This window comes from Syngnathus floridae, chromosome 1 (assembly GCF_059516105.1).
Source record: "Syngnathus floridae isolate MCC-2025c chromosome 1, RoL_Sflo_1.0, whole genome shotgun sequence".
Classification (NCBI taxonomy): Eukaryota; Metazoa; Chordata; class Actinopteri; order Syngnathiformes; family Syngnathidae; genus Syngnathus; species Syngnathus floridae.
This window is the reverse complement of record NC_142413.1, coordinates 13371057-13387040: the sequence shown is the minus strand read 5'-3', so window position 1 is coordinate 13387040 and position 15984 is coordinate 13371057. Positions and strand designations below refer to the sequence as shown.

General features: G+C 39.9%; 1 protein-coding gene across 3 annotated transcripts; it reads left to right on the top strand.

Annotated features, from left to right (window-relative positions):
- Positions 1-164: 164 nt before the first annotated feature.
- LOC148404187 (centrosome and spindle pole-associated protein 1-like) lies at positions 165-15403 on the top strand. 3 transcript variants are annotated; one of them, XM_088385308.1, is made up of 28 exons: positions 166-267; positions 1500-1629; positions 1821-1893; positions 2335-2438; positions 2767-3011; positions 3083-3183; positions 3251-3347; positions 4401-4458; positions 5718-5974; positions 6194-6315; positions 6405-6537; positions 6919-7030; positions 9157-9304; positions 9415-9540; positions 9706-9819; positions 10234-10337; positions 10700-10852; positions 10938-11039; positions 11225-11317; positions 11876-11942; positions 12386-12512; positions 12836-12969; positions 13060-13188; positions 14266-14303; positions 14391-14451; positions 14580-14686; positions 14830-14944; positions 15025-15403. In XM_088385308.1, the coding sequence occupies exons 2-28, from the start codon at positions 1531-1533 to the stop codon at positions 15195-15197; spliced, it is 3192 nt and encodes a 1063-aa protein (XP_088241434.1). In that variant the 5' UTR covers positions 166-267; positions 1500-1530; the 3' UTR covers positions 15198-15403. The 3 variants fall into 3 exon arrangements, with proteins under 3 accessions (XP_088241452.1, XP_088241434.1, XP_088241443.1); XM_088385317.1 differs by lacking the exon at positions 166-267 and adding an exon at positions 322-343; XM_088385326.1 differs by lacking the exons at positions 14266-14303; positions 14391-14451; positions 14580-14686; positions 14830-14944; positions 15025-15403 and adding an exon at positions 13916-14253 and having other exon boundaries at positions 165-267; positions 13060-13229.
- The last annotated feature ends 581 nt before the right edge of the window (positions 15404-15984 follow it).

Here is a 15984-nt window from a genome sequence, read left to right as displayed (position 1 = left end):
CTGGCTCCACAATTTCCATCCAACGAGTAGTATGGGTACGACAGGAGTTTTTAACCCGTGTATTTACCAATAATGTACAGCAGAAACGTCCCAAATCACAGTTTTTCATTGAAAACGTGTAAATCAACGTTATAGTGGTTTAAAAAAAAGTGCAACTATGGATTTTATTTTGACAGGATACACAGGAATCTACATTGACATTCTCGCTTCTTTAGTGTTTAAGACGAACAAGGCGCCACAAAACAGCGCTACAAACCATTCCACCAGGTAAGTAGTAGCAGCAAACGAATTTATGGTCAAGTTTGGTTAACAGCGTGAGACGTCAACATCCCAATATTTTAATGTACGTGTTAGCTTTGTTAGCTTAAATGTTTGCCTTGATTATTTGGTTCAAGCAAAGAAGGGAGCTAAACCAAAGATATGGGGTTGTATTAGCTTGTACAACATACGACAAACCACAGTCTTAATTGTTAGTAGGCCTACCAACAAGATAAAAGCTGCACTTGCTACTATTTATAGCGTCTTAACGCCGTTTGTTGCTCACCATGGCTTACTGTTCGGTGCTTCTGCCTGTGGTTGCCAGACAACGGAAATATAACGAGGCAGTAGCCGGTGTTTTTTTTTTTTGTTTTTTTTTTTGCATGGAGGATGATTAGTGATGGACATTACAACTCTTTTGACTGAATCGAATTATTCAAATCAGTTCATTAAAAAAAAATACTTCAAAAGATTCGCTCACTACGTCGTTCAATTTTGCCCCCCACCCACAACGGTTTGCATTTTGCTCCTAAAGTTTAATTTTAGTCTTATTTGACTAGAATACCTTCTTTCACCTTTATTGTGTCTCCCAGGTGGCTTGTAGCAAGTCTTGTGTATTTTGGGAGAAACGGTCTTCTTTTTACCACTCTTCCATAAAGACAAAGCCGCCAGTCTGCCAACCTAAGAATTCACAGCAGATTCAAATTCCTTCTTTTTAACTTTTTGTCAAGAACTTTACTTTGGGAGCTTAAGATCAGGGGATGCTTTGAGAATAATTGTCAATTTTGGCTATGTGAAGCCCTTTGAGACTGTTTGTGATTTAGGGCTATACAAATAAACTTGACTTGACTTGACTTTACCACAGGACGCCGTCACAGCAGTATATTTCGCAGTAGGGTTTTAAAAAAATCAGAAAGTGGTTATAAAAATTAAATACCCAATTATATTTCCTTTTGTGCTTCAACAACAATGCATTCAGCCACCTATTTTCTGAACCGCTCTTCCCCACTAGGATCATTATACATTTGAATGGCTCTTTTGGGGTAAATTATGTTTGTTTTTTAAGCAGGGTGGTTAATTGTACAAAATATGAAGTACAATTGAAAACAGACTGGTAACTATTGTCGTGCTGTCGCAGATGAAAAATTCACGGAAAATCCGAGGATAACTACAAAAGAAAAGAGTGGGAATGACATTTTCTGGACATGTTTTTTTCCATGACAGTATTTTTACAATTTCAGGTGGTACGTTCATACCTTTTGCCAGGTAGAGATGGAAGATGAGCTTGAGCTCTTCATCAGGGAGCGTAAAGCAAGACTGGCCCAAGACAGAGCTAGTTTGGAACATGACCCTCCATACATGGAAATTCAGGTGAGTTGGCAAATTCATCCGAATTAGGATACACTTTTCAAATAATGACGATGATGTGATAACGTATTGTGATCAAAGATAGTCAGCAGACTCAAATGTTTGTGGAAAAGCTCAAAAGAATACTATATTAGTTTAGATGTATTTTTTATAAATGATCTAATTTTGTCGTTGAAAATATTTTCATCTGACAGGAAAAACCTCATAGAAGCTATGGGTCCCTGCTCAAGGAGAACATCCCCCCCGGGTTAACTGCTCAAAAGAAAGGTACACTAATTCTCATTGTTAATTTCAGTTCCCTGTGATGTTTGTTGCAGTAAATTTGCCATTTCAGCAAATTTGTCACATTTTCATCAGATCTCCACAGTGACAATGCAGGTACTGCCTCGGCTTTAAAAAGGTCATCTGGAGTGGAAGGTCCTGTGGTTTATACTGCTCATCTCCTCACATACTCAAATAATGTCAAGCAATCAATCAGCATTATAACAAGTCAAGTCAAGTTTTATTCAGGGCATTATAACACTTTTTTAATGTTTCATTCAAGTCATGTTTTGTTTGCAAATTTGATAGTTTAATGGAAAACATATGCACAGCGACGGATTATATGAGCCAAGGATAGCCACTGTAAAATGGTAAAATTGTATTTGTCTTGTTTTGAAATCCCTCCAATGAAGTCTATTAAAATATTGTTTGGTGTGTTTCTGTCAGTGGAAAGCAGCAATGTGGGTCTTCCCCTTGGTGTGGAGTACCAAAAGAAGAAAGACAGGCTTCAGCATGAGCTTCGTATGGACTACAGAAACTACATTGCACAGGTGACAGATTTAGCAGTGCTTACATAAAAGTCATGATTCCTTACAGATAAAATTCCCACGTGCCCAAATGATGACACTCGTTCTGTTATGTTCAACTTCCTCTGCAATGACCTGCAACTTGCACAGTTTGAAAAAATGAATTGATACAGCTGTGCATTTATCGTCAAGATGTAATTAACCATTTACTAATGCACAAGCACCACCCATGAAATTGTGACTGCTGAATATCTTGACCACTTGGAAGTTAAAAAAATAATACCAACAACAAGAGGAATAATTGAACTTTGTATCATTAAAAAGAAATCTGTGTATATCCATCTTTTTGTAGCAAGCGGGTGTCCTCAGACAGCACCCCCTTTCACGGAGGGATGTAGGCACTCTAACAGATGTCCGTAAGGAATCTTGCAGAGGTCTTTCCCCTCCTGAGAGTCCCACACATCAGGTCAGGCGACGAGAGACGACGCCTGTGGACCAGGAGTTGGAGGAAGAGCAGTACACAGAGCTCAGAAGTAGCAGGCGAATGGGGTTGGACTGCAGTTACAAAAAGCCACAACCCAAAAAGGTTCATGGCAGGTAGTTAGAATACATAGCTTTTCGGCTGTTTCTTTTTCTGTATGTTCTGTTAAGTTTGGGCTTTTTTTCAGGGAAGAGAGGGACAGTCCTTCAGGTTTTGTCAGCCAAGGCAGACGATCAAGAGCACTGATCAAAGCTGATGATGCTGAATTTTCGACCAGTCTTTTAATTGGTAAAAAGGACTTGTAGCTACGATGCAGCTAATGAATTAAGTTTTTAATCCAAACACATTTTTTCAGGGGAAATTCATACAGATGAAACCTTACAAAGGAGGAAAGAGCGCTACAGAGAGGAGCTGCAGGAACAGATAGCTGAGCAGCACAGAAACAAACAGAGGCAAGTCTTAACTGAGCTTGATTTTGACTGATTTATGATTCATGCTAACAAAACACGCTCACATGTAAACAAGTTAATGTATCAAAGAATTTAAAAGCTCATAATGCTTGAACTACAATCACGAGCGCACGGAACCCTGAATAAATGCACAAGTATGTTGCATGAAATGTATCTCAACGTAAACACTCTTAAAACAGATTTGCTTTCAAAAAACCTACAACAGTAACTGAAACATCTCAAATCTGACAAAAGCCATGAAGTTGGTGGGTGAGCTGAAGCCTAGTCCAGCTGACTTTGGATGTTTTGCCAGCCAATAAGAGGGCACATAAAGACAAACAACCATTCAATGTTACATTCACACACATGGGCAATTTAGAGTCTTAAGTAAACCTTACATGCATAATTTTGCAAGGTTGGCCGAAGCTAGAATCCGGTGGGGGGTGGGGAGGTTTATGCAAGCTCCACACAGGAGGGTCTGAACTGAGCCAAACCCAGAACCTCTGAACTATATGTGCTAATCATCCAGAGTACATAACATAATACTGTTCTGAAAATTATTGAAAATTGTATTGGATTTGTAGTATGTGGTATTAGTAAAAAAAAAAATCATTATGAAGAAAAAGCATATAAAAATTGAAGCACAGGGGATATTGAAAAAACTTAAGACTAGTGCAAAAGTACATTCACCCCGAACATCCCCCTTTCCCTAATCGTGGGTGCGTTCGAAAATATGTTTGGAGGGCGCACTGCTTCACTATGACTTAGGAAAATCAATGTTCTGTTATTCAGAGTTCCCTTAAAAAAGGAATGCTGGAGCTCCAGTCGTTCAGGCACTACGAGGAAAGGAAGCATTTTTCAGTCTGCTTTCCTGCAGGGCTACAGACATCTGAATATTTTCAGTTGAAAGTCAGAGGATTTGGATAGTTTTAATTTTAGCAATGGTTCCCAACAATCAATAATTTTTTAATCAATTATTTGACAGTTAATTGATTTATTGGTGCACCGCTCAAGTATTATATGTTTAACCATATACTAAATATATACTTTGTACAGGGAAAAAGATTTGGAGCTAAAAGTTGCTGCAACTGGGGTGAACGATCCAGAGAAACAGGTCAGCATATGTTTGACGTAGCGCTGCACAATATAACATTTAAGCGTTGTCATCGCAATGTACTGTGCGGACACGACATCACAGGTCCTGGGATGTTGGATGCAGATAAAATCAGTGTTCTATCTAAAATGAAGGGGTACCTGTACACACACACATGCCATGTCACAAATTGTTTGATAAGACAGTGTGACAAGTAATGATCGACAAAGAAGCAGAAAACAGTCGGTGGCAGGAAAAAAAAACTTTTAGGGTTGATGAATATCTGGGGGACAGGTCATTTGAAGCACAAAATTCCTGAAATGGCCACAAATGCTTCACGACAGACCTACACGAGTGGCAAGAATTACTTTTAGAAACACACTGTGCCGCGTGATATATTTTGTGAGCATGCGTGCCACTTGAAGGACCAATTCCGTCCACATTAAGTCACTTTTCCTTTTCTTCTTTTTATTGTTTTAATGAGAACCACATGAAAAGATATTTAACAAAAAATCTGAACTGCGCATCTTTTCAGTGTAAACAAGTATATTAGTGGGCAATGTAAATGACATACGTTTAGGTCGCAAAGCTTTTAAATGACATTTGCTCTTAGGTAATCATCTCCATGTCATAAAGCTTTAATAGCTACCGTCAGGCAAAGTGATTCACAAAGTGAGATGTGTCAGGAAGACTGAGACTTTGAAAAGGTCTTCGGGACACAAAGAGGTGAAAGACAATGTCCATGACAGGCCAAAGCTACAGAAAGTAACACAACTGAAGTCTTCAGTCTTAGATAAGCAACTTTGGCAAGAGGCAACGAGGTAATTTCCTTTTGCGCCTATGAAAAGACACTGTACTGTATTCTCTTGATCTTCAATGTTGTAATGTAATTATTTGTACGTAGTGTCTATTTTATTTGAAGACTGCACACCAGCTGCAAATAAAGTGAAGCGCACATCTGAAAAATTGTTATCTAGTCTTTAAGGTCAGGGACAAGTCAAATCCTAAGAGCACGCCTGTACTGTATAAACTTGGCACCCATACCAGAGTTTAGGTTTGTTTAAGCATTTTAACATGATCAATTAGAAAACCGCAACGATCCCTACGTTTACAAAAAAAAAAGAAATGCTTTTTTTTTTTTTTGACAAGTGTCAAATTTGTAGATTACATCTACACTGCCCATCAATACTGAGCAGAGCTCTATGGCTTATGCTGATGTGAGGTAGCCACCTAAACCAATCTTGTCATAGCAAATTTATTTGTTTGTCTCCGCACATTAGCCCAACCGAATCAGGCTGTTTGGACTGAGCAAGAGAAAAGAGTCTCAGCTGTCACGGCATTCCATGTTGGGTCAAAGCGAATCATCATCCAGCTTCCCTAATCATGATAAAACAAGCGTTAACAGCAGGCTGATGCCTCCACCTGATCTACCACATGGAGCCTTTCAATCTCCGCTCATTGAGTGCCATGGAGATGGGCCAACTCCCGATAGACTGCCTGTTGGCCGCCCCTTCCCTAGAGCAATGGGCGCTTCCAGGTATGCATTGTTTGTAACCTTTCTTCTTCTCTAATTTCTGGAAACATGACTTAACCAGAAGGGCTGCACCTCCTGATAGACGATTAGATCAGGAAGGGTAACCTTTAGCCTGTGAATTTTTTTTAATTTGTTTTAGTTTGACCTGTTGCTGTAGATCTAATGACTTAAAATCCTTTGAATATGACAAAAAGATTAATTCCACTTTGCTTCATTCTACAGAATTCCTTTCCCCCCTCCTCATTCCGCTTATGCAGGCAATGAAGCATTCAGCGGTCCCTATCCAGAGCCCCATTACTACTACAACAACAACAGAAATCTGCCTGACCCTAATCTTGCCTATTGTGAGTATTAAACTCTTCTGTTGATTAGGAACCATACTTCCATCTTAAACATAGTCACCTTGACAATTTTGAAATCTCTCCCTCTTTAGATGGTCATTTGCCTTACCCTGCTATGGGACTTCCCCTGATTTACTACAACATGTCACCTGGAGGAGATGTGCCAAGTCGGCTTGGTGACTCAAGCCCCCAAAGTGGAAGCAGTTTCCCTGAGTCCTCACCACTGTAAACATTCCCGCTTCTCTGTTTAAGTCAGTTTAGCCTCAATGTAATCCTTAAATGTTGTTAGTCTTTGAGGCTGCAGTATGGTGGCTTACAATGAGGATTCAGTGTTGTACTTTTCTGCTGCCTTCCTTGTTAAAATAATACCGACACGGCAGAACTGATTTCAGCTACGTTTTTATTCTTTTCTCCCAACAACTAAACACACACCCTTGTGTTCCCTCTCTCTCTGGTTTCCATCATCATAGTTTCAACAAGAGTACATTTGAGCCAGATCACATTACAAATTCTCAACACTGTACATTAATAAGTTAATTGATAGAGCCTTATTATGGGAAAATAAATGACCTTTGAATTGTAAATAATTATTTTTCTTCCTGGCAGGCCCAATATCGAGACTGTTACAACAGGTCCCCATACTGGGCTTATGCTTCCAGAGAAGTCCAGGTCAACAAGGGAAAAGACTTTGGACTACGCAGAATCCCTGAAAAAACAGGTAAGTTGTACTGTAGAAATTCATGTCAATTAAGCATGCTGACATTCATACATACGTAACAGTTGTCAGCTGGCACTGTGTACCAATATAGCAGCCTCATTGTATACACAAAAAAATGTGATGAAGGGATTTTAAAAATAACATGTTCTGTGTAGACAGTGTCTGCATTCATGAAATGTTATTCTCGCCTTAAATTTCCCTATTGACTAGAGACTAGTGAACTTTTTTTTTCTTTTCTTACAATTACAATGGCTGTTTTTGAAGGAATAATATCATCTTAAGCTGTGTTTCTAAATCTTTATTGAACCAAGGCACACACATTCTGCACATTGGAAAACAATTCACAGCACACAACTTAACAAAACGATTCAAAAAAAGTGGTTGTACAGGTTGAGGATGTATCTTCAGGCATCTAGTGGCATTTTATTGTCCATCCATTCATCCATCCATTTTCTGTCCCACTTGTCCCCATGGGGTTCGCGGGTGCGCTGGAGCCTATCCTAGCAGTCATTGGGACAGTAGGCGGGGGACACTCTGAAAGTTAAAGTCCCAAGTTAAAGCCCCAATGATCATCGTCACACACACATCTGGGTGTGGTGAAATTTGTCCTCTGCATTTAACCCATCCCCATGTGATTTTGATCCATCCCCTGGGGGAGAGGGGAGCAGTGAGCCGCAGCGGTGCCACGCTCGGGAATCATTTGGTGATCCGGTTGCCAGGCAATCGCAGGGCACACAGAGACGAACAACCATCTGCACTCACACCTACGGGCAATTTGGAGTGCTTAATCAGCCTACCATGCATGGTTTTGGGATGTGGGAGGAAACCGGAGTGCCCGGAGAAAACGCACGCAGGCACGGGGAGAACATGCAAACTCCACACAAGGCTGGAGGTGGAATCGAATCCGCAGCCTCTGAACTGTGAGGGGGACATGCTAACTAGTGCTCCACCGTGCCGTCTGCATTTTATTGTTTTGTTTTATCATATACTTGGCTGGCATAGGTATGTATATCTGTCAATCTCTCTCTCGTGCTCTATATATATAATATTTTGTCAAAATAATTGACATTGGATGAAATCTGTACACACCTGATGATTTCTCACAGCACACTACCGTGCTGACTTGGAGGCATAACAATTGATTAAACACATTTATCAAATTAATCAATATTTTGATAATTGATTAATCGTTAAGAAATCTTGTTGGACTTGAAAGTGTCCAAGTCCTCAGAATTTCAGCGTCTGAACAGTAACCATTTTGATTTCAGTTACCCTCCATGAAAGCAGACAGACGTTTATTTCAACATTTGCATCTGCTTTTACTTTGGGAAAACAATGCTGATTTTTATCACAAATATTAGGGACCAAACCAGCAACTGAATCATCACATTGTTTGTACATTTTCAGTATTTTCTATATAAAATATTCTGGTTTTGAATAAGGGATGGAAAGTAATGATTTTTTTTATTAATCGATTATTTAAAGATAATTAGTTGCAGCCCTCATATCAGGCTGAATATCATGGAGATGTATTCCTAATTCGCAGCTCTGTTGATGAAACGCTGAGTCCTGCCCATTTTTTTATTTAACGAATGTATATGACCAGCACATACGTACTATATGAAAATGTGAGGTGGTTGAAGAGAAGTTTGACGAGGTTGAGATTGATTGATTCATTGCATCTTAGTTTGCGACATGTTGGCAGAACGATGCCAGGGAAAGGAGCAGCAAGCTATTGAACAAGGTAAAATCAATGTAAGACCAGCCCTATACTATCCTTGGATCCCCACTTCTAAAGACATGTATTTATTAGATGTGTTTGTTACACTGTCAGATGTTAAATGCTCCTGTGCCACACCAACAATGTCCCAGTCCTCCTTTGTTTTTTTCTGTAGTGCCTCTCGTCATTTGTTGTATAGGACCCTATTACTCCCGATCGCATCTTTTATCCTTGTATAGAAATGGACTTTTGTTGTCCAATGGTAGTTCTTAATGTATGATCTATTTATTTGGTCAAATGGAATAAAAAAAATAGTCTTGCTGTAAATATTTATGGTGAATCACTGGTTTGAGCATGCGTAGCATTGCTGGATTTTCAGCTGACTAAAACGCTGTTTATTTTTAAGATTCAGGAGCAACAAGAGCGGAAGCGTGTAGAGAGGGAGGAGCGGGAGCGCTACGAGGCCAAGATCGAAGCTGACATGAAGAGGCATCAGCCTTGGGGGCGAGGTGGAGGTGGAGCTCCACTCAAAGACAGTACAGGAAATCTCATTGGTCTGTCCTATTGTTACCCTCAACGCTTTGCCTAATAATACCCAATTTGATAACTACACTACTCTCTTTTATTCACATATAATAGTAAGCCTTTGTTTTCTCATGGCCAGCTGACCTCAAGCAGATGCACAAGTTGAACGTAGAAGCCTGCAGTAACCCAAAACAGCAGCAGAGAGCCCCAGCTGTGACAGCCACCTTCCCAGTTGAACACGCCAACCCTAACATCAGCATCTCTGGTAATGTAGCAATGCAAATTATCCATGACAATAGTGCTGGAGCTTGTATAGTTATTAATCCTTAACTGTAATTTATCTCGTTCGCAAATTGCTCTTCTACAAAAAACAAAACAACAACAAACCAATGCATGTAACCAGTATTTTGAAGGGAATTTCCTTTTGCAGGCCGCCAGATAGACAAGTTGATTGAAGACTCTCACACTAACCTGGAGCAGCAACAGGAAGCCCCAGTTGTGTTTGCAGCCGGCCCAGCTGAGAATCCGAACGACAAGATCTCTGGTACTGTAGAGAAAGAAGTATCCATGACGGTCATGCTGTAACGCACTTTAGTAATATTCTTTTTAACACTATAGCCGTCCTCTCCAGCATGAGAAGAAAATGACTGTATGATCTTGCTTGAAATACACTATGAAAAATATACTGTATGCTGTATGTAAAACAATCAATCCATGTAAACTTGTGGACTGCGTTCCCTAAGCACTAAACTTATCCAGACACGACATAAATATGTTTTTATAACAATAAGGCCTACTGACTTTCCCCCCACAAATTAAAGCCTTTGTGATTTGGAAATTGCATTCTTTTGTGATTTGGAAATTGCATTCTACTACACTGATTGTTCAGCTTTAAACGTCTATGCTGAAATATTAACTGCTTGACTTTTTTTCCTTTTTGTGTGCGTCCGTGTGTTAGGTTTCAACAATGTTCAAACATCCCAGATTGCCCCGGGCACTGTGTCTAAGCCTAAACAGCAACAACCTGAGGAGCAAGAGTACAAAGCTTACCTGAAAAAGCAGGTATCTCCTAAAGCTATGTTGGTTCAAGAAGTTCTTCCTAGAAAAGCTAATGAGGCCAATGTGTTTTTTTTCTGGAGTTCAAACTCAGAATTGAGAGTTGATGTTGACCTGAAAGACTGTGTGAGTGATTGCTACACTGCATACAGGTTTGAATGTTGTTAGTCAGGTCCAATATTAGTCCATCATGTGGAGATTTTGTTCGGCTGCTTATGAACAGAGACATACAGATTGAAATCAGACACCATTGTCCTTCACAAAGATTTTCCCTCACCTCTCCAAGCTCCATTTGGCGTACCTATCCAGAAAGCTGCTTCATGATTTTGAATCTAGGTAAAGATATTTTCAACTGCCTTTGCTTTCAGATAGAGGAGAAGCTGCAAAAACAGGCAGAGGAAAGAGAACGGAACAGACTGGAGGATGAAAAGCTAGAGAGGAAAGTGGCAGAGGATATGGCTCGCATCAAGAGGGAGTATGAAGAAGAACAAGAGAAACAGAAACAAAAAGCGCTATTAAAAGTGTGTTGACTTTTGTACAAAAGCACAATGCCCCCAAAACTTGATTCTGGATCATTTTGTGAGGTGGCTGCAATCTGCATCACAGGAAAAGGCCAGGGAACAGAAGGATATAGAAGCCGAAAAAAGGAAGACTGAAGAGAGGGAGAAAGCAGTACAGAAGAAACGTGAACAAGAGAAGCTTGCTCAGGTACGTTTACTCTGGTCTTTGCTTGGTTACTTGTAGCCTGCAATTCATAGTTTAGTAGCCATCATTGGTAGTACAGTATTAAGTGTCCTAAAAGAAAGAAAAATGTGTCACAATGAAATTTACAAGACTATACTAAATAGATTTTGCCCTGTGTGTCATGTTTACCATTTTTCCTGTGGCTTTAGGTCAAGCGGGAGTTGTCCACTCCAGTTCCCACTCTGCAAAAGAGCCCCCAGACTCCCATTGTTGAGACCCGTCATTCCTCTCCTCCACGCTCAGTGAGTCTCACGCATGCGTATACAAACCATATAAACCTAAGGTGAACGTGATTATAGGCTGCCTGTGATTATAGGCTGCCTGCAGTGAAGAGCAAGAATACTGTAAAAAATAATGGGGGGGGGTTCAAACAGTAGACTTATTAAGAAATGCCAAGTTTTCAAATTGTTTAGACGTGCCAAAGTACCTCGGCAGCACCCAGGGGTTGTTCTGCATCCTACTACATTTCATACATAATGTAATTCAATATCTTCACACGCTGTAATTTAAAAGTCCAACATTTAATAGCAGTTTGAGATTTACAAGAACTTTTATTTCTTCACTCCAATAATTAAGGGAGCAAGCAATCCATGTGACCGTATTAAAGACAACTATCGAGAAAAGAACAGTTTTTAAGGCGTAATTTTGGAGGGGGCATATACATGTGATATTCACGAGATTTTATGGTATGTTTCCTGTGTTGCTAACTCGTAAAACAGAAATACCTTTCTTTCACAAGTGTGATGTGGTCACACTGATTGGAAATGTGACCCTTCCACTTTTTCCATTCATGTCTTCAGGAGAAGTCTTTGCCTGGCCGCCAGTCCCCCCCTGTCCCTGCTTGCAGGAATCAACAACGAGCAGCAGGTGTCTATACACACTACGAGCTTTTGTATTATAAAGTAAAAACGCTGTAAACTTTTTTTTTTTTTTTTCCCCGCATCCATCCGGTGTTAAAGTTGAACTCCCTTTAGGGTACAATTTGGTTCGGTATTCAAGGCCCTTCCATTTTACCAAAATGGGAACTTCCTATCCCGTGGTACTGTGCTTACGTTCACATAAATGCAGATAGTTATTTACTTGTACAAAGAGGCTTTTATGATGTCCATTAATAGCACTTGGAGTTTTGAATATTTTGGCAAAGACTACTTACCACACAATAATTAATCACCCATCTACCCTTCTGTTGTCTTATATGTGACTGCTTTTATAAGAAAAACATGGAGCAGCAACAAAATGTGAGTTTTGTGTTCCCATTCGATTGTGGCTCTCACAGAATTGACGATATTATGCATTGTTTCTGTTTTCAGTCAATAAACGTGATGTGTACAGTGAACTGTCAGCTTTGCGTCGGCAGCTTCGCGCTGAGCAAAAGCGACTTGAAAGTCATCTGCATCAGGGCGGTTGTGATGAAATGGACTCCGGAATGACGGGAAGGTCAGATCTCTTTATGTTTCACAATAGTCCTCTTTCAATTCCATCCTGGCATGAAACAATTTATCGAGTTGTAGGGTCTTGGGATGTCCCAATCTGATCATGTGATCGTAAATTGGGACACGGTATCGCGACTTTCGGCTGATTTTTTTTTTAAATGTATCTTTTGCCTAGTATATGCAGTGATGGACAGATGTGTATAGCAGTGTAAATAGAGATTTAAATGATTAATTTCATTCATTGATCTTTCAAACCGCTTATTCTCACAAGAGTTGGTGGCGTGGCCTATTCCAGCATGTAAAATCTTCCTCTCTTGATTAAAACAGACACGCACGTCCACAAGTGGATGTTTTTAATATGGCGATGCTGCGGCTTCAGGCTCCAGTTCGAAAGCCCCACTCCAGAAATATGGAACCAAGTAATCTGCTTCAAATTCATGACTCGCTTCAGCTCCACACAGGTTGATGAACTTCAGTTGTTAATTGCATTTTTTTTCTAGAATTGATAACTGCAGCAAATTACGACTGACTGGTTTGTATGTGCGTGCCAGATCGAGAATCAAGTCTCAGCTCCGTCGATATTGAGAGGATGGAGAGAGTGGGTGTGGCCAGCAGGAGGAGGCAGGTTTACAATTATCCGCATCAGAAGCCCAGCAGCCAGAGATCCACCTGCACAAATGGTTCGAGAACAGAGCTTCCAATTAATGTTGTAAAATAGATACCGTAATTTCCGGACTATAAGCCGCGACTTTTTTCCAAAACTTTGAACCCTGCGGCTTATAGTCAGGTGCGGCTTATATAAGATTTTTTTCGTGATTTTTGTGATGACTTGATCACTTTTATACACTCGTAAAAAGGCTGTGGGCCATTGTTGTGCAGTATCTTGAAGAAAAAAACAACAACAAAAATACTATTTTGAAACACTACTATGGCTGCTGCTTATTCTGGCTGTGTTGCTTGCGACTATTATGAGCTTTAGTAGGAATGCACGCTAGGTGACCTGCGTCAAAGGGCTCTAAACCCTTTCTCTTACTCTGCCATGTGACTCAGAAATTACACAAAGCAGTGGCGCTGTTTGGACCATCTGCATTGTATTAAAACCCAATCAATCAGGATTTAAATTAAATTCTTCTGACATTTTGCTTACCAAAAACAAGTTGTAGTTAATGTGAACTTTTAATGCATTTTATTCAGAAGGTTACTTTGAACCCTGAGGCTTAAATGCCAGCGCGGCGTATATATGGATTTTTACGGCTTTCTGTGTACTGTCTTTCTTTGTAAAAAACTCATGTGCACGTGCGGCTTATAGTCCGGTGCGGCTTATGTAAGAAAAAAACTAAAATATCCCTGAATTTTAGCTGGTGCGGCTTATAGTCCGGTGCGGCTTATAGTCCGGAAATTACGGTAGTTTTATGTGGGTATGTGAAGCCCTTTGAAGCGTTTCTGTGCTTAACGCTACATTAATGAATTTCACATTTGACTTGATTTGTACCTTATTGATTGTGTTAGTCTTCATGAGACTGCCATGTCCTGATGATAAAAAGAAAAATACAGGAATGGCGAATGTTGTACCAAATACAAATGTCTACCCCAATGTTTTTACCAGCATTGTTGAATGTTCCTGGCTACAGATGAGGTTTTCCGTTTGTAATTTCTTGAGTGAAAACTGGGAGCCGTTTTTTGTAGTTGTGAATGTAATGTGATCAATTTGTTCTTGCTGCTTGTGGAAGCCAAAAAATAAACATGTTGTGTTTCAGACTATTTTGACGTATACCCAACTCATCAAAACGATCGGGTGAGTGACACAAATTGTTTGTTTTCTCCTGTGAACTTCTTGGAAACTGTTGGCACAGAGTTGTGAATGGCGCTATCTGTGTTTCAGGAGAGCGTGATAGGAAGACATGCAAGAGGATCTCTCCTCGACTCGGATAGTGCTTTTCTCGGTAAGAGATGAGCCCTGCACTTGAACTGATGGACTCAAAGCAACTTGCTGTGTTGGTTTTAAGAGCACAAATCATATATCATTCCAATGTCCTCGAGTGGCATTAATAGAGATGAATTTTCTGCTCAGCTCCTTTGGGAGATGTTTTTCCTGTGCCAAGTTCCCCAGAGCCTGAAGAGACACCGCTCACAGCACGGGAAAGGAGGAGGCTGACCAAACAGTCAGAGTATTCTTCGGTGCTCACTTTTACTTTACTTGATCTATGTAGTTCAGATATTATGTTCATCCCAGTGTCCGTGTGACATTATTACTGCTATAATGCGATATTGAGGAACCTTACTCATTACTCATCTTTTGTTTTGCATTCTTTAACGATTAGGAACCACTAGACAACACCGCCAACTCCGGTAGCAGGAAGCGGCGAGAAGCAGAGTCGAGCAGTGAGGAAAAAAGCCAGGAAAAGATGTCGCCATGTCGTGCTGCAAACACAGCAGGTACAGTTTGTGACTTATTAATATAAATGTTCAAAGCTTTCGGTAATTACGGTGCGTGACTGCAACTTCCTGATCTTCAGGAACGGTGGACCTGTCTGACGATGACTCTTTACTTCCCCAAATTTCTCACCTCAATCGCAAACATCAAAGTTCAATAGAATCCTTCTCAACCGATCCCTGGATGCGACCTGGTACTTCAGAAACTCTCAAATGCTTAGAGGGATCACCGAAGAGTGACCATTTGACATCGTAGGAGTCTGTTCACTCTGTCACTGATTTAGCAGATTAGATTTGAAATTCCTGTTTAGTATATGACAAACGACTCGGTCAGTCAGAATGTTTGGTCCTGATCAATAGCTTGGTGTCAATGTTTTGTGACTTTACAGGGAAACCTATTTAATAATTTATTTTATATTGTTTTTATGCAATGAAACTTTGAATAAATTATTCTTCAGTATATCTTATGGCTAGTTTATTTTATCAAATAAAATTATCATTTTGTGAGTGATTATGATAAATAATATTACCTCCAAACTATTTTTTTTAAATAGCTTAATCTTTAAAGCCAATTTGAAGTTGTACTACACAGGTTATACGGACAAATAGGAACTGATCAAATTATGTTTAAAGTTGCAAGTGCAAGACTTTTAGGAAGTGAACTGACAGTTGACAAGTTCACTCTGTAAAACAGTGCCTTGTTTCCACCTGACCACAAAGTTAACTTCTTTGAAAATTAGCTAATGGTGGAATCATTTCAGACACATGACATCGAGCGAGAGACAAATTATTTTCAGCAACAAATATGAAGCTACGCTACACAGTGATTGCAAGAAATATTGGCTTGTGACAAAACGCATAGCCTACAGATGATACACAAGATGTTTTTCCATAAATCCAAAATAAAAAAGTGAAAATGTGCTAATTGAGGATCCATTAAGTATTTTGTTTACAATCAGATGGGATTTGAACCCCAAAACTGGAGAGCTGAGAGCTGACTTATGGTCCCAAAATGAAATTATTTTTGGAGTCATTTATTTGAT